Source organism: Mauremys reevesii, linkage group 27 (genome assembly GCF_016161935.1).
Source record: "Mauremys reevesii isolate NIE-2019 linkage group 27, ASM1616193v1, whole genome shotgun sequence".
NCBI lineage: Eukaryota > Metazoa > Chordata > Testudines > Geoemydidae > Mauremys > Mauremys reevesii.
The window spans coordinates 2254187-2272115 of NC_052649.1; the positions used below are offsets into that span (position 1 = coordinate 2254187).

Genomic DNA, 17929 nt, shown 5'->3' on the forward strand with positions numbered 1-17929 from the left:
AAGGTATATCCATAAGCACTTTCATACCTGTTCAATTGTGCCCAGTGTTTTTTTGGGGGGAAGGGGTGCTGCTTAAGGGGCACCCCTTGTCTAGGGGAGAAACTGAACTCCCTGGAATAACCACCTCAAATAACCCACCAGCTGGATGCTCTGTTCTGGAATAATCACTCCCCTCACAAAACAGTAATTCGGGGATTTAAAAAGAAGACATTTGAGAGACTGGTCTACACTAAAGCTTAAGTCAATGTAACTTAGATGGCTCAGGGGTGTGAAAAAGAGACCTTCCCCCAAAACAATGAGTTACATCAACTTAAGTACTCTCCTCTCTCCCCCCCGCCGCCCGCACACTGTTGGTGCGAGATGTAGCTTCTGTCTCTTGCAGAGATGGGGTTGTTATGCTGATGGGAGAACGCTGTCCTGTTGGCATAGACGTGTCCGGGAAGTGTTCACAGGGGCAGCTATTTCAGAATAGCTTATTTAGGTCTAGCTATTCTGGCCAAGTTCCCTCTTGTAGGCAAGGCCTCAGCTGTAAACCAGGCAGCTGCATGGCTCCTGTAGGCCGCCTTCCCCCTGCTGCTTCTCAGCCCTGTGAGTTCCTCACACGTTCATACTTCTCGCACTCCTGTGCGTGCCAGGCAGCTTCTCCTCTGCCCCCATGCAAAATAAAACGCCGCCTTCCACAACCAGGAGCAACTTGCAACATGTTCATTATCTCACTTTAAACAAAATCCACTGTAGGGCCTGTCTTTACAAATGCATCCATAGAAAACAAGGGTGGGGAGGAAAGTGCTCTAAAGAAAGTTAAACATTTGTCTCAAAGTGTCGGATAGGCACAAGTCTACCCCCTCCCCGGGGACAAGCACTCAGCAGAAGTTGCAACCTCCTATTTAAAAAGAATTCCTTTAAAAATCCTTCCCTCCCCTTTGCGCCAGGTGCCAGTGAGAATATTTGGTCTTTAGAATTAGCACGTTCAATACAAAGCAAGGCTGCTCAAGCAGGGAGGAGGTGCCAGGCAGCCCCATGCCCTGGTGGAGCGCATACACGCTGAGTGAGCTAGCTCAGTGCGTAATCCAGGAAGGCAGCCCCTAGCCTCTTGCAGGAGTGGCAAAGTGACGGAAGTACCATGCAGGATCGCAGCAGGGCGACATGCTGTCTCATCGCCACGGAGTCCGTTCTTGGGAGTCTGGCCTATCCTAGAGCAAGCCTGAGCATGCAACCCGCCAGCAGCTGCGTTCTAACAGGGCCCATCCACCTACAGCAGAGGGGTGCTTTCTGCCAGGCTAGAAAGTGGCTCTTTTTACAGGACTCCTTCACGCAGCTGGGACAAGCTCAGCGTACACAGGCTGAGGCTGTTTAAAAGATGTTCATGAGGCACGGGGCAGAAGGTCTCTCTCCTCATCTCTACCTGACAGGAGCTGCAGCAGTGCCTTGGGAGTGACGCTTCATCTCATGCCATAAATGAAACAGGTCAGTTAGCGCACACAAGCAGCACCCGGCAAAGCTGTCCCCTGCGATGGAGGAACAAAGTCTCACTAAGCAGCAGCAAGGTGAGGAAACAGTGAATCTAGGGGTCTCTCTTCCACATTGCTGGATACAGAAGGTTCTCTAGTATTTGAGCAAGCAGGGGGTTCCTTGGGCTCCCAGCCACTTTCCCTGACACCGTTTGTCACAGCACATTTAAAACAAGCTATACAACAAATGCTGGGTTCCAATTAAAGGGACAGACAGGAGTAGCTGCCCCTCCAACTTTGCCTCTTATCGGCCGTACATCCCAAAAACCAGGAAACTGAAGAAGACAGTCACCCCAACCAAGGAGACCGTGGCCGGCGCAGTGAAGAACTGGCGGTAGTTGATGCGGCAGTACCAGATCACAGCCAGCATCACCACGAAAACAGGGAGCATTAGATTGCCTATGTTCACCGTGACCCCTGCTGCTTCTGCTGGGGTGACCCCCGAGTCAGGAAGGGGGGAGCTGGCGGTCTGCGACAAGTGGCAATGGATCACACAGTTGTCCATGATATTGAGGGAGCGGAGGGTCCGTGCCTGATCCTGGAGTAGCTGGCCCTGATAGATAAACTTCATCTGATTTTCTTGTCCTGGGAAATATTTGCTTTTCAGGGAAACAGAAAGAGGCAAAGTTTAGAAGAGATGCTTTAAAAACCAGTCCTAACGGCAGCCAAGACTGGTCTAGTGACTAGTGTAAAACCCAAACAACGCAACAAGGTTAAACCTCATCAGGATCCAGGATTCACATGTAGTTAGTAAGTGACGGTCAATTTCATCATCCTTCCCGAAACACCTCAGCAACTACTAACTAGGAGGAGTTTAAGTTTACAGAGTGGGGAAGTTACACACCCCGCTGACTGCTCCTGCCAAGTCTAGCTGCCACTGAAAACAAAACCAGGGTCACAATGGGTTCAAACAATTGTTTATTTGTGCATTACACCAGCCCCTAGAGGCTCCAATCCAGATTAGCCCCACTGTGCAAGGCAGCCCTTGTCCCAGAGAGCACGTTCTAGCCTTTAGGGTTTACCTCTTGACCATAAGAGGGTTCAAAAAAGAACTAGATAAGTTCCTGGAGGGTAGGTCCATCAATGGCTGTTAGCCACGATGGGCAGGGATGGTGTCCCTAGCCTCTGTTTGCCAGGAGCTGAGAGGGGATGGATCACTTAATGATTCCCTGGTCTGTTCATTCCCCCTGGGGCCTAGTGGGTTGGGCACTGGAGTGGGACTCAGGAAAGCTGGGTTCTAGTCCCAGCTCTGCCACTGGGGTGCTGGGTGACCTTGGGCAAGTCACTTCCCCTTCTGTGCCTGTTTCCCCGGTGGTAAAAACATGGATGAGGCTACTGATCTGCTCTGAGATGTTCTGATGAAAAGGGCCGTAATAGCACAGACTGACATTTATACACAGTAAGAGACAAATCCGCCCAAGCCATCACTTACCAGCGAGGGGCACGTGGTTAGACATCCCAGAGAGAGATTTAATTGTTGCTACACATTTATAACCGGGCACTGCCTAGAGGCTCCGCTGCACCGGGCGCTCTACAGACACACACAGGGACAATCCTCACAGAACCTGTAGCAGTGCTTGTTGGGGGAGGTTTGCTCACTTTAACGTTGGGCCTCAGATTCATAGACTGAAAATCCCCTTGATGCCTCTTACATGGAACTTACCTCTTGAGAACACCCACGGTGTCCTCCGGTCTCACCCTGGCCACCTCTTCCGTGTCGTTGAGGAACTTGAGACGCACTTTGATGAGCCCGGAGCCTGGTTCACTCTCCTCCCTGACGTGTGACATTTGCGAGGTTCCTTGGCTCTCTTGACCGGGCTGTTCTAGGGCACCAGACTCGCTGGATGAGGTCCTTTTGGGCAAGCCTTGTATGTTCAGCAGATGGTCGAGGCTGGACTCAGAGGTGCTGCCGTTGCCCCCCTGCTCAACTGCAGGGCCCAAGTTGGATGCAGCACCCCCTTCCTCTTCGGCTTTTTCTTCTGCACTATCAGCGGACCCCTGGGGCTCAGTAGGCTCTGACGTTCCTGAATTCCCCACGTACCGTTCGACGTGGCTGAGATGGATCACCGAGGATTCGCCCGTGGTGACAATAGTTCCCAAAAGCTGGTTGCTGCCATCTGCTACGTAAGTGGAAAGCCACGCCAGAACCAGAGCCAGGACAAGAACCACCACGCCGGTCACCACCGTTACTTCATCCCCCACACCTTCAATGATGGTCATGCCAGGGGGCTCCATCTCTTGGCTTCTTGCAGGAGCTCAGCTGCAAAGAAAAAGGAACTCAGCTCCAGTCATGAACCAACAAAAGGAAGGTGCTCCAGAAGGGGAACGAACTGAGGCGGTGTGGAGCCTAACGGGAAAGAACCAGGGAATAAGAAGCAGTAGTTTCCGCCTTTCCAATTGCTGAGACCCTTGCTCTGTTTGTCCCTTTTCCCTTAAAAACAAAGAGCACAAGAATCCATCAAATGGGACATGCACAGCAAGCAGGTAAGGGAACCATAACCAGCCAAGTTAACATGGAAGAAAAATGAGCCAGGCTCTCCTAATGTCTTCTTAGTTCTTTATCCTCTAGCCGAGAAGCAGGCATGGCAGAAATAACTATGGTTGGTTGGTTTTTATGACTCCCCAGAACGTGACGGCCACATTCAAGCACCGTGTAGCTGTTTTCCTCCTAGCTCAACTTTGCCACACAATCCCAGCACTGAACATAAACAGTTGCTGTCCAGCAATGGGGACCTCTGGCCTGTTTTCTGGCAAAGTTCCCTTTTTAGATTTGACACGCAACTGCCCTTAGCGTATCTACCAAATACACAACAAATCGCTGGGAGGGGAAGGGTTTTCTTACACTCATCTTTACTGACCTAGCTAAGAGGAGAAGGAAGGAAGACAATACAGAGAACGAGAGAAAGTTAACCCAGGTAGAAGCAAAGCAAGACCACGTTACGAAACTTAAATATCAAAATCAATTTAGCAAATGGCAAATCGGCTTTTTCCACATCAGCTCCTTCATTAATGCTGGTATAATGGACCATTCAGGTATGAAACATCCCCAACCAAATACACTGACAACATTTAAGAAGCAATAACCATATTAGAATTGCAAGGAGAAATTCTTCTACGCTGCCTTCCACAGCAGAGGATGTAAGTGTAACACAGGAACTGTAAAATCAGAACAAACTAGCACGTCTCACAGATAAGGAAAGAACACATTCTGTGCCTTAACCACAGAACTCATAGGTTCTGTGGCATTGGACAGGTCAGCTTTGTACCTCAGTTTCCCCATCTGCAAAATGGGAATGGTGATATCAACCCATTTCATACAAGGCTCATGAAGGTCAACTCATTCATTTTTAAAGGTCTTGGAAAATAATGTGAAAGTGCTCTAGAATGGCAAAGCAAAGACCCAGAAAAGTTTAAATGACTGGACACACACTGTAAAGGTCCAGTCCTTCCATGGATCAGGGAAAGTCATGCCCACTCGCAACTCAGACATTTTTAGAAAAGGAAACAAACATATTGCCAGGGTCTGCAGTTACTCAGCTTTTCATTAGAGAAATAGCCAACCCCTCTTCTTCCACATCGCTTAGAAGCAAGTCCCTGTGACAAAAACCTGAACTTGAAATCGTAAGTAGAGAAATTAAATGTTGGGAACAAGTGTCACATAGATTAATCCCTCAATGATGTTTACAATCATGGATTCAGTTCAGTTTACCATAGAAGACTGTGATCTAGTGATTGGTGAGTCCTGGGTTGTAGTCTTGGCTCTGCCACTGACTCATTATGTGACCATGGATAAGTCACTTCCCCCTCCCAGTCGGTCTCTCACTTTCCTCATCTGTAAAATGGGAACATTCACTCACTCGCCGAAGCTACCTCACAGGTGGGGCGCTGAGGGTTGGCCTAGCTAATACTTACACAGAGCTTCTGGGAAGTATCTATGCTATTCACACACTCAGCATCATTGTCAGTGCCATGTAAGAAAGCACCCGTCTGCGCATGGCGAGGGTGCCATCTTTTGAAAGGAGAGGGCACATTCTGCCATTTCATGGAGCGACGAATCCGAGACCTTTTCTCCCCTTACCTTGCTGCAAAAACCGATGATGAAAGACCTGGCGCACACCCAGCCCAGCAGGACCAGAAGCCCAGGGCTGCCCTGTCGGAGACAGGCGGGACGCCCGCATGGCGCACAGAGGAAGAACCTAACCCTCCTGGAGCCCTGACTCTCCCTTGCCCTTTTCCATGGGCCAGAGACGGGTACCTGCAGACAGAAACCTCGCCAGGGGAGTTACCTGAAGGGAAGCACCGAGGCCTCTCAGACCTGCGTGGGGAGGGATTATGTTAATGACACCGAGCGAGCAGGGAGGTGGCATTAATGGGGGGGGGGGGAAGTCATGTTCCCAAGAGATGACACAGCCCCGACAGCGGGGGAGGGGGATCAAGCTGGGGGGATTAAACCCCGTTGCGGGGAGGGCAGAGCCTGGGGGTTAAACCCCGTAGCGGCGGGAGGGCAGAGCCGGGGGCGATCGGGGTTAAACCCCATAGCGGGGGAGGGGCCGGGCCGGGCGATACAGGGCTTAAACCCCGTAGCGGGGAGGGTAGAGCCTGCGGAGAGAGTTAAATCCCCGTAGCGGGGAGAGGCAGAGCGGGGGTAGTCCGGGGGTCAAACCCTCGTAGCGGGGAGGCAGAGCCGGGGGCGATCCGGGGGTTAGGCCCCCGTAGCGGGGAGAGGCAGAGCCGGGGGCGATCCGGGGTCAAACCCCGTAGCGAGGAGGCAGAGCCGGGGGCGATCCGGGGGGGTTAAACCCCCGTAGCGGGGGGAGAGGCAGAGCCGGGGGGGGGCGATCGGGGAGGGTCAAACCCTCGTAGCGAGGGAGGGGCGGGGCCGGGGGCGATCCGGGGTCAAACCCCGTAGCGAGGAGGACAATCCGGGGTTAGGCCCCGTAGCGAGGAGGGGAGGGTCAAACCCCGTAGCGGGGAGGGCCGGGGGTCAAACCCCGAGGGGGGGAGAGGGGGGGGGGGGGCCCCCCCCAGCGAGGGAGGAGGGCCGGGGGGGGGGATCGGGGGTCAAACCCCCGTAGCGAGGGGGGGCCCGGGCCGGGCACTACCACTTACCCGGCACTCCCGCAGTCGCCTCCTCCTGTCCGAAGGGCCCCCCCCATACACTTCACGTTCCAAGCACACGCCGCTTACGTCACAAGCACGCACGCAGAAAACAGTGACGTTTCACGCCCGAGCCACAGACGTGACAGGGACCTGGCCGGCGGGCGGCGGGAGAGAGGTCGGCGCTCGCTGGTGACGTCATGCGACGAGCCGCGAGGCAAGGGGCGGGGTCGGGATGATCCAAACCCGGCCCCGTAAAAAGTCCCTTCAAGATGGCTGGGCAGAGGGGGCGGGGCCTAGAAGTAGGGGGCGGGGCCTTGTGGGGGCAGGGGCGGGGCCTGGAGCAGGGGGAGGAGCTTCCGCTATTAGGGGCTATATAAGGGGAGGGTCGCCCAGTAGCAGCGATAAACTGGCTGGGGGGAGCAGGTGGAGGGGCTCCAGCCCAGGCAGCAGCCAGGGATCCAGATTAGAAAAGACCAGAGCTAGGGGGTGACTCGGGCAGGGTTGGTGCAAAGAGAAGGGTGGAAAATCACTCCATGCTGGTAATGGTCAAAGTGCTGAGTAGAGCTCGGCACCCGGCCGGGGATCCTGGGGGGCCTGCAGGACCTGCTGCCACAATAGCAGGCGCCAGGTAAAAATTCAAGACACAGAATGTGGGAGTAGACGTGGGATGGGAGCAGGATTACAGGACGAGTCCCCTGCAGGGCTGTACAGCTGAGCGAGGCGGTGAAGAGCCATGTTAATCCCTTGAAAAATAGCTGGATGTATTAGGAAAAGCCTTGGGAAATCTACCAAGAGCTGGAAGGTTACAGGGCGTTGCTGTGCTGGTGTCGTGTGTTGCTAAAGAACAGCCTGAAAAAGGCCTTAATGCTAAAATTCTAGGGACAATAAAAGCAGGCTGCCAGCCACCCAAATGTAGGCTGCAAACAAGTAGGGGAATATATGGGGTCCCCTTGGAAATGACTGGAAATAGAGCAGGTAGAGGTGGGGACCCAGGGCAAGTCATGTGAATAATTAGTGGGAGGGACGTGAGAGCAAACCGTCCACAGCTGTGCAAATTGCATTTAGAAGAAGGGCTTTATTTGCCAGGGTTACACTAGGCTAGGCGATGTTTTGGATGAAACCGTATATTCTGTTCCCCTTTGAGCTGTTATAAGTGCTGAAAGTCTGGAAACATGGCAAATGTGAGTAAAGTAAAAATAAAGTGTGAAGTAAATGTGAAGGGGAGCATTCATATGTAGAAGGAGCAGAACTAAAATGTAGCAACTGTGTGGATAAGCACAGTACAGCTTATGTTCAGATGCAAAACAAGGATTATCAAGATGTCTTATGCAGAAGCTGCTAAAAGGTATTCAAAACAACAGCATGGGAAGCAGGAGAAAACCAGTAAGGGGAAAGGTACATTGCTACAGCATAGTGACCTGTTTGCACTGTGCAAACTGTAAGGAGAATGGGGAAAAAATAAAGATTATAATAAAAGTAGCAGAAAAGTATTTGCATGCTAGTAATTTGGCAATAGAGTGCATTCCTGCCATTCTGAGAGAGGACAATACTGTGGCTTAACTAAATGGTGTTCAAAGTGTTTTTGATGGAATGCATAAAGCTTAATAGCACATGCTCAGGCCCTCAAAGACTTTTTTTTTTTTAAACTGAAAGGCAAACCTGATATCTGTGTACAGGAAACATGGCTAAAAGATGGAAAATCTGTCTCTTAAGGTCATAGTATATAGCCGAGTCAGATATGAGAGAGCGAGGTGAAGGGGGGGGAATTCATTTATAAAGGAAAATTTGAGTTATATTGAAATGCATGTAAAGAAACTGACTTTTGAGTATACTTCTACTGAGACACCAGTGCAGAATAAAAATACCTCTTTAAGGATGTATAATATTTACAACCCCTGTAAAGACTTGGAGAGCTCAGAATTAAGAGCCAATGAGTTCGTATCTTGAATGTGAGATCTGAATACCCATAACTAAGGCTACGAAGCTGTGACGGGGGTCACTGATTCCGTGATTTTACGAGACCTCTGTGACTTCTTGAAAATGCCAATAATTCAGCCCCAGGCAGTGGAGCTCGGGCTTCAGTAAATCTGTGATTTATCGTTTGTTGCCTGCGTCCTCTCCGTGACTTTTTAATAAAAATACCCATGCTAAAATTGTAGCCTTAGCCATAACGACTTATGGGGCAGTGGAAAGTCGGATAGCAATGGCAAGCATTTGGAACAGTCCATTGATGAGCACAATCTGGTAATAATAATGGAGCACCGGCTAAGTTTAGCTCAGTTGCTGGTTCCTTTTCCCGTTTGCATCTGGGAATTGCAACTAGCAATATAGCTAATAAATAGAGGTGGAAAATTTACAAGGAAGAGGGAAGGGAAAGTGATCATTTCCCTAAGATGCTTATGTATGAATGAGAGGGGGATATTGAAGACACTGGAGGAACTCCTGCTTGGAATTTAAAAGGGCTGATGAGCGTTTCAGGAGTAAGTATGAGGAGTGCTTGAGCAATAAGTGTGTAAGAGATGAGAGGAATTCTGTGATAATGTAATAAAAGTAATTATGGCAGCACCCAAAGTAGATTTTGTGAGATACTGAATTGCCTTAAAACCAGAACCCTGGTTCTGTGGTGGCATGAAAAATGTGAGATTGGAATTAAAAAAGAAAGAAAGGTGTATAGAAAAGCTGCAACCACAACGAACTGGGAGACTTCGAGGGCATCTAAAAGAAGTAAGGCAGTGCCACAAAGGGTTAGGAAGAGGCCTAACAAAGAGAGATGGAAAAAGTATTCTGGGAAAATAGATACCCAGGTGTCAGAGGTTTACCAGCAAATTAAGAGAGTGAATGGAACCTGGAGGAATAACAATTTTATCCCTGATCTTATTGAAGAGGATAAAGTGATAAATTTGAACAAGGGAAAAGCAGAAATTCTAGCAAGTAATGATGAGAATCAAAGTACAGATTTTTTGGGGGGGGGGAGAAGAAATTTACCAAAGAAAATTGTGAGATCCTTAAATGGTTGGGAAAATGCCAGTGTGCTGAATGAAAACTTCAGTATGCAGGAACTGAAACACCGCCATAGATAAAAGGTTAAACACTGCGCCAGGGATAGTATTTGAGCATTATATGACATAGCCTGACCTGAAGGGATTGCAAGAATTTTATTAAAGTTACGTAAATCTATAGGGGAAAGGAGTAAGAGCAGTCAAATGGAAGTGTGCGGTGATAATACCAATTAAGAAGTCAGGCAAGCTACTGAGAACAGCTGTCTAGGCCTCCGGAGCCACGTGTGGCTCTTCAGAAGTTAATACGCTGCTCCTTGTATAGGCACCGACTCCGGGGCTGGAGCTACAGGCACCAACTTTCCAATGTGCCGGAGGTGCTCACTGCTCGACCCCTGGCTCTGCCACAGGCCCTGCCCCCCCTTTCCCCTGAGCCCTCGCTTCTTCCCCCTAGAGCCTCTTGCATGCCCGGGAGGGAGGAGGAGGTGCTGGGAGTGGGTGGGGGAGCTGACCGGGGTGCTGCTGAGGTATTACTGTGACTCTTTGGCAATGTACATTGGTAAATTCTGTTTCCTTCTCAGGCTTAGGTTGGCCACTCCTGAATAAGAGGCTAGTTGCATATTGGGGTGAAAAAAATAAATCCTAAATAGTGCAACGCAGTTTTGGGAGGGAGAGAGGGGCGACTGATCATATTGTAAGATTAGAAACAGAAATACAAAAAAGTCTGAGGATCAGAGTATATGGTAACTGGGGGGGTTGGATGTTGAAAAAGCACGATACACTATGGAGGGAGGGTTTGTTATACAGCTCTACCCCATTATAACGCCGTGCACGGGAGCCAAAAAATCTTACCGCGTTATAGGTGAAACCGCATTATATTGAACTTGCTTTGATCCGTCGGAGTGCGCAGTCCTGCCCCCCCCCAGAGCGCTGCTTTATCACGTTATATCCGAATTCATGTTATATCGGGTCTCATTATATCAGGGTAGAGGTGTATAAGTTGTCCATGATAGGGACAGAAGGAAGAATGGTCTGGTGGTGGATAAGAGATTTTTCTGAGGCTCTTTACTGCTTTTTGCAGCGCTGCAGCAGTGTGTGGCAAAACTGCAGCGCGCAGCGGTGCAAATGCTACAGTGCCAGTGTGCCAGTAGCCAGCCCCCCACAGCGCCCCCCGCTCCCGCGTTATTCCCATCCCACAGGTGGAGGGAGGACAGACAGCGCTGGGTCTCTTTCCAGCGCTGGGCACTTGACTCACACTTAGCGCCACGGCAGCGCTTTGAAATGCAAGTGTAGCCAAAGCCTAAGTAAGAGGATCTTACAGGATAAAGCAGGGAAAACCTTAGCAGGTATCTATAGTGTTGCCAATGGGGAGTATTGTCAGCCCTACCTTGTTTAACATTACGATAAATGATCCGCCAAACGGCACAAGGGCCTGAGTAGGTGTTACCTTATTGTGGATGATGCACTAAATGGGTTAAACATAGGAGAATTCAAGTGGTTGGAGAGAGATTCAATGGAGCACTCAGGGAGGTCTCAGAATGGGGAGAAGCTTGTGGATTTAAATTTTCACTAGCTAAAACAAATGGAACGATCATCATTAGAAGAAAGATCAATTACACTCATCTTTGATATCTTATGGAGAACGGGTGCATGCAGTTGTTTTAAAATTCTGGGTATATAGTTTGGCCCTTCCAAGTCAGCTTGTTATCACATAGACAGTATTACAAACAAATGCAAAGGTAGGATTAGTCGACTTGTAAGTATTGCTGGGATTAATTGGGGAGCAGATGAGACAGCGCTGCTGATGCTTTGTAGAGCATTAGGAAGAGCAGTCGGAGATGATGGGTATCGAGTCTTGAGTTCTGTGTCCAGATTGGAGCTTAAAAAGTTAGAATTGATGGAAAGAATTGTGGACCAAGAAGACAAGAGGAAGAAACATCTGAAGTTTGCCCCAAATAGAGGATAATGTGCTGCTCCGAAGTTCTAAAAGGATCAGTGAAGTGCTCGTGTTTAGACTGGTAACTGGTCGCTGCGGTTTGAATAATATTTGGTATTTATTGACTAGACGCAAAGATGGGTTAGGAAACACTTCAGGTTAAAAGAAACATCTGAGCCCCTGATATGGGAATGCAGGGAGTGGTTCCAGGAAAGAAAGGGTCTTCGTGAAGAATTTAGACCGGGGTGGCCAGAGGTTGAGCAGTGAGTACCCCCCCGGCACATTGGAAAGTTGGTGCCTGTAGCTCCAGCCCCGGAGTTGGTGCCTATACAAGGAGCCACAGGTTGGCCACCCCTGATTTAGACACTTTAAGGTGAGACTACACTAGGAGGGGTTTAGTGAGAGGATTCGGAAAGTGCACATTTTGTTAGTTACTCCAAACTCAGTAGCTGAGTCTGCTTTGCTGTAAAGATGGGTCCCTGAACTCCTGACCTGGCCCCTTGGGATCCATCCCTGGCCCCAGGGGTCAGAGCATGGGTGGGGCTGGGAGCGCAGCCTGGCCCCAGGGACTTGTTCCTTCCTCGTTATAGGGGTTTGACTCTCACCCCAGGGACATTTCACATGTGGGGAAACTGAGGCACAGAGCAAGGCGGCAACCTGCTCAAGGCCACCCGGCAAGGGAATGGCAGAACTGGGGATAGGACCCAGGGGGGCCAGATTCAGACCCTGCTCTACCTAGTAGACCACAGTGGAAGGGAAGGAAGCCACTTGTTGGGTGGAGCATGGCTTTTGTTTAACAGTAAACACCAACGCTATGTAACCATTGGAGGGAGGGAATTAAGAAGAGGCCCTGGTCCTCGGGGGGCGGGGGAGGGAGGTAAGGAGGCAGACTACACTGACCAAAGTGCTGTTACTAATCATGTTTATTGCAGTAGGTGCTGTGCAGCCCAGACAGACCTAGGGGTGGGGGCAGAAAACGCAGCGGGAACAATGGGGTGGTGACAAGTGCTATGTAAATTCCATTATTATTATTGGTTTGGAAGGTGGGTTTTGTGGGTGGGGGGGGGGGCTCAGCTCAATGGAAGGAAGAGGGGCCGTGGTAAGTGACTCCAGGAAAGGAGTGGGGGGCTGGAGCAAACAGCCAATCACAGGGCAGAGAAAAGTCCAATCAAAACTAGAAAGTTCTCTGATGGATCCTGCCCCTTCCAGCTGCTTCCCAAGGGCAAGACACGACAGTTAGGTTTCCATGTCAAGAGTAATTATCTCTGTTGCTCTGGGGAAACCGTTTCTGCTAGAGAGGAAGGGGGGGGGGGGTTGCAGTTAAGGCACAGGCATGGGACGGGGGAGATCTGGTTTCAGGTCCCAGCTCGGCTACAGATGCTCTGTGGGACCTCGGGTAAGTCACGGAATCGCTGGGGGCGTCAGTTCCCACCCGTACAGCGGGTGACCTTGGGGGGTCCTGCCTCACGGGCGTTGTGAGATACGGACACTGAAGATTGTAGCGAGGATGGTAACGGAGTCTGAGTATCTGAGAGAGCCAACATGCCTTGCTGCTGCTGTTCAGTGCCCGCGGCGGAGGAAAGGTGTGTAGCGCTGGGAGGGGAAGGATAAGCTTAGGGTATTCCCCCCACATGCTTAAAGGCTCAATTTTGTATGGCAGTAGCACCTACAAGCCCTAGTGGTGGACCAGGATCCCGTTGCGTGAGGCGCGGTACAAACCCCGAACAAGAAGACAGTCCCTGGCTATTCCGCAGCTGATGCACAGCCGCTGAGCCCTCTCCATGCCGTTGCTGTGTAAAGCTGGCCTGGTGGAAGCAGGGGCCGCCGAGGAGCCTGTCCCTGCAGCGGGAAGTAGGTCACCGCGCTAAATAATTAAGGTGGCAGCTGTTAGGCCGAGGCAGGCCTGAAGATGCTGACGTGATGAAAACCAGAGCTGCTGGATCCCCAACCTGAGGAGATGTCAATAAATAGACTGCCCGGCTCAGTCAGGTGGCTGGCGTGTCCTGCTGCGAGAGCTGGGCCTCGAGCCAGCATTCCTGGTGCACTGACACTTCCCTCCTCTCCCAGTTCCCTCTCCCCTTCACTCCCAGCCTTTCCCCCCAGATGCTGGGACGGGGGAAGGAGGGCAAAGCCACCAGACTTGGCGTAAGGGGAGGAAAAGCTCTTTGGCGTTTGAAAGCATTGAGAGAGGGTTGCAGCTGCGCTGTCTAGTGCCGGGTAGGATCCCAAAGTTGTTGACAGCTGCCAGCACTGAAATGCAGCCACTGCTGGGGGAAGATAACCAGCTCACAGCAACCTGCGAAAGCAGGGGAATGAGGAGGGTGATATTAAGAATGAAAAGGGCCCTGGGATCTGTAGAGAGGACACCCCTGGGGACGTCTCCACCTACAGACCCCTGCAGTAAAGGACGTGGAACTCAGTTTACCTACCCCCAGAAGAAGGATGGGGGGAGTGAACCCTGTTGAGTTAGGAGCCTGTGTCACACCTCTGCTTGTTCTGCTGCTGTAAGTTCCAGGGGGCTGGAGGGAGGCTGGAAGACTAACCTCAGGGCTGGTACTGTCCTCCAGGCAAAGCTGGTGGGAAGATGCGGAATGAGCAGCACGTCAGAGTGGTGAATTCAATTCAAAGGGAGGGACCTGGCCGGCTGCGTGTCAGCTTTAAACACTCGTTAAGACACAAGTTGGTAAGTAAAGCTTCTTCATTCCATCTCTTTAAAGACAGCACAAGCCTTTCTGAACGGCAGTGGCTAAAGCTAAGCACAGGGGTTTGCTAAACACGGGGCAAGGAGAACTGGAAATATAGGCGGGGCGGTTGTGGGGGACAGGACAGGCTGGAGGGGCGGAGGCGTCTTGCTGTGGCATTTCCAGGGTGGTTTTCTTAAGCTTTTATTTGTCGTTAAAACCAAATTGCTGGTGACCAAGATAACCCTCTGGAGTCTGCAGGTAGCTGGACACAATTCATTCCCCATTCAGCTCAGCAGGTGTGAACTCTGAGGCCTTAGGATGGTAGTTTACTTATTATCTGAACTTTTTCACTTCTGCTGGGCAAAGCCCACAAAAAAGGAAGCGTGGTTGTGTGAGGAAGCTCTGTACACTCTTGCTGTCACATCTCAAGTTGGCAGAGGTTGGAAAAGTAGCACTACTCGCTTTCCAACCCAAAATCTAGTTTAAACACCAAACTCCAAGAGGGTTTGCATCAAGATAAGAGAGACTATTTGAGATAAAGTGGATTTCTAACTAGAGCTCTCCCAGTTACTAACAGATCCACTATATGGCATGTCATGGCACTAACTAGGCCAGTAATAGGACTCTCATGCTTATTCTGTAAAAGCATAGCTATCAACCACTGGAGCTAAAGGAGAATCTCCCTTAGCTGCTAGCACTAGAGGGGCTGTGACACACAGTTGAGCAAGTCTGATTTAATCCAATAACAGGCTTTTATAGAAACACTTCCTACATTACAAAGTTTTAAAGGGAACCAGACAGCATTGGTTTTAACTGAAAATCCAGACCCTCAGAATTCAGTGTTGCTTCTGCGACATGCCAGCTATCATACCAGCTCAGAACAAGTGTCTGAAGTTCATTATCCTGCTTGTGGCACCAGCCCATGTCTAGTGCTTAGAGGGGGAAGAAAATTAACCCTCCTCCTGTACTGAACCCAGCCCTTCTCTAGTAGGAGTGATGGCTTCTGAGCCCCTCCAGCAAGCTGGTATCCTCATGTATATCACCTCCACACCCCGAAGAGCAGATCCTGACTCCCCCAAGTCCAGGAGTGTGTGGACTGGAGGATTGGGCTGTGATATTCCAAGCTATGGGGCCCAGTGCTAGAGTCTGGTGTGGGAGCTGGGGGTTGGGTGCAAGCCCCTCTCTCACTTTTTATTAGTTATAAGAGAGAGGGCAGATGGCCCAGTAGTCAAGGTGCTGTCCTAGGACATAGGAGCCCTAAGTTCTATTTCTTGCTGGCCCTCAGGCTCCCTGTGCCTCAGTTTCCCCTCTGTAGAACAGGGATACAAGCATAGCCCTGCCTCCCAAGGGCATAGGGAGGTGCTTGGTTACCATGGAAATGGCCTAGCAATACCATAGATAAAATCAGTGCTCCTCCTCCAACTGCTTGGCTCCGAAGCTGAGAATTCACCATGCCCGGTGCACTGCCTGTATATCACCCCACTGCAGGAAGCTGGCCATCAGCTGTGCAGCACCCCCTGCCAAAGAGGACTTTTCCAGCCTGGCGTCCCCCTCTAATGGGCCCTGGCCGTGTTCACCGCCATCTCCAGTCCCTAGGGCAGGGGTTCCAAGGCAGAAAGAAAAATGAGTGTCTGAAATGTAACTCCCACTGGAGGGGTTTTTTAAGCCGGTTGGGTTTTTAAGGATAATACAGTGTGTGGGGGGTGGTTAAAGGATGAAACATTCACACCCTCTTAAAAAGGAAAACAGAGGGGCTAGAGCAGAGGAATCCTGGGTTCTATTCCCGATTGTCCCACTGATTTGCTTGGCTAAGTCACTAATGTTGCCCCAGCTTTAAAATGGGGTCCTGCTTTCCCACATTTGCGAAGGGCTTGGAGATGTCTAAGAGGAGTATTCGTAACAGCGCTTTCACCTGGGGACCCGTAAATCTCTCCAGCGGCTGCCCTCTGACTTGCTTCGGCGCAAGGTGAAACATTTCCAGCTTATGCAGCCTCTCCTTGAAAGTCAATCCTGACTCCGCCGCTAATGGCTTCGACTACCCACCGCTGGTGCTTTTCCTTCTCCGATGTCTCCTTCTCTAAGGTGCAACAGTTGATGACACCAGCATCAAAGCAGCAGAGGAGAGTGCTCATGCTAACACGCAAGGAACTGCTAGGGATACGCTCATTAGCACGAGAGCGCACGCACCCAGGCCTAACCCCCAGCAGTGCGGGAAAAAAAAATTTAAAACAAGCCTGTTTGGAAATATATTTTCTGTAGCTTTTTATTTTACATGGGGAAACTAACAACACAGGCTGCCCCTAAAGTGCAAAAGCAGAACAGAATATTTTACTGCAAACAGCAGGCAGTTTTTGAGCTCATGAGATTAAAATGCATAATCAGGATTCAAGTAAAGAGACTGGACCTATCCAGATAATGAGAACAACCAGAATTACATTAGAAGGTTGTTTTTAAAATCCCTTGGAAGGGCTACAATGTGGTCTAGTGGCTAGAGCAGCGGACTGGCGAGCAGAGAGTTATTCTCAGCACTACCACTGGCCTGCTGGGTGACCTTGGGCAAGTCACTTCCACTGCCCCGTGCCTCGGTTTCCCCAGCTGTAAAGGGGGTAATGAAGCAGACCTGCCATTGTAACCGCTTTGAGATTTACGGATGAAGAGAGCTAGCTATTTTTTAAATGCTCCTGCTTCAAGGCATAAGCTAACAGAGGGGTCAGGAGGAAATGTCTCCTATAGGGAGGTTATTCCAGTATTGGCCACTGGGGGTATCCTTGACCCCTCCTCCAGAATGAGCGGGACTTGGCCATTCCTGGACACAGAACAAGATGGGCTTCTGGGCTGGCACTTCCTCCGGCTCTGTCCATTTAGGTAGGGGGACCAGATGTCCCATTTTTATAGGAACAGTGTTCTTTTTTGGGACTTTTTCTTATATAGACACCTATTACCCCCCCACCCTGTTTTTTCCACAGGTGCTGTCTGGTCACCCTACATTTAGATCTTTACACCACACTCCTTGCTGAATTTACGGGCACTCCAGTTTGGAAGTGGGACACAGCACAGGCATCAGGCCTCAGCCACAGGCATTGCAAGATCTGGCGGCAGATTCGATCGGCGTTCATGATTTGCGCTTTTCAGCTACTGGCATGTTTGTAGCCAGGGCATCGTTTTGGGTGCACGGAGGGCACCGGCATCCCCAAGACTTGAGTTTATGACCCTACTTCTTGGTATTTAGAAAGAAGAGTTTAAAAACAAAAAAAAAACCACAGGGACATCAATCAGACCAGGGATCATCCCGCCTCGTGTCCTGTGTCCAACACGGGGCGGTATCAGCTGCTTCAGAGGAAGGTGCAGAAGGTTGCTGTGGAATAACCTGCCCCGGGGACAAGGAAGAAATGTTCCCTGTTCCCGTCAGAGTGAGACGTTCTTCCTGACCCCATTAATCAGCATTTGGCTCGTGGCCTGAGGCGGAAAGGGTTTAAATATAGAGACTCTTGTATTTTAGAAGACTTTACTATTCTAACTTGGCATTTCCTTGTTCTCTAGCTAAATGTCCAGTCCTTCCTTTGAGTCCTGCTCAGCTCTTGGCTTCAGCGAGGTCTTGTGGCAATGAGTTCCCCTGACTAAGCAGGTACTGCCTGGGGAAGAATATTCTGCTGTGTCACTTTTAAAGTATCCTGCTTTTGAATTTCATTGAGCATCCTTTGT

At 50.4% G+C, this 17929-nt stretch overlaps 1 protein-coding gene and 1 long non-coding RNA gene across 4 annotated transcripts; one reads left to right on the forward strand and one right to left on the reverse strand.

Moving 5' to 3' along the window:
- Positions 1-690: 690 nt before the first annotated feature.
- Positions 691-6778, reverse strand: TMUB2 (transmembrane and ubiquitin like domain containing 2). Of its 3 annotated transcripts, XM_039516641.1 has the most exons (4): positions 6621-6774; positions 5590-5826; positions 3175-3771; positions 691-2110 (listed from the first exon to the last, which is right to left on the reverse strand). In XM_039516641.1, exons 3-4 carry the CDS (start codon positions 3744-3746, stop codon positions 1756-1758), a joined length of 927 nt encoding a protein of 308 aa, XP_039372575.1. In that variant the 5' UTR covers positions 3747-3771; positions 5590-5826; positions 6621-6774; the 3' UTR covers positions 691-1755. The 3 variants fall into 3 exon arrangements, with proteins under 3 accessions (XP_039372575.1, XP_039372574.1, XP_039372576.1); XM_039516640.1 differs by lacking the exon at positions 5590-5826 and having other exon boundaries at positions 6621-6778; XM_039516642.1 differs by lacking the exon at positions 5590-5826 and having other exon boundaries at positions 3175-3858.
- A 252-nt stretch (positions 6779-7030) lies between these two features.
- Positions 7031-17914, forward strand: LOC120392256. The gene is made up of 3 exons (XR_005591626.1): positions 7031-7792; positions 14111-14226; positions 16096-17914. It is a non-coding gene; the product is annotated as an uncharacterized LOC120392256 (long non-coding RNA).
- The last annotated feature ends 15 nt before the right edge of the window (positions 17915-17929 follow it).

Coding starts and splice junctions, on each gene's coding strand:
- TMUB2 (XM_039516640.1), bottom strand. CDS start 3,746: ATGGAGCCCCCTGGCATGACCATCATTGAAGGTGTGGGGGATGAAGTA. Junction 2,111..3,174: donor ACCGTGGGTGTTCTCAAGAG/GTAAGTTCCATG, acceptor TTCCCTGAAAAG/CAAATATTTCCCAGGACAAG.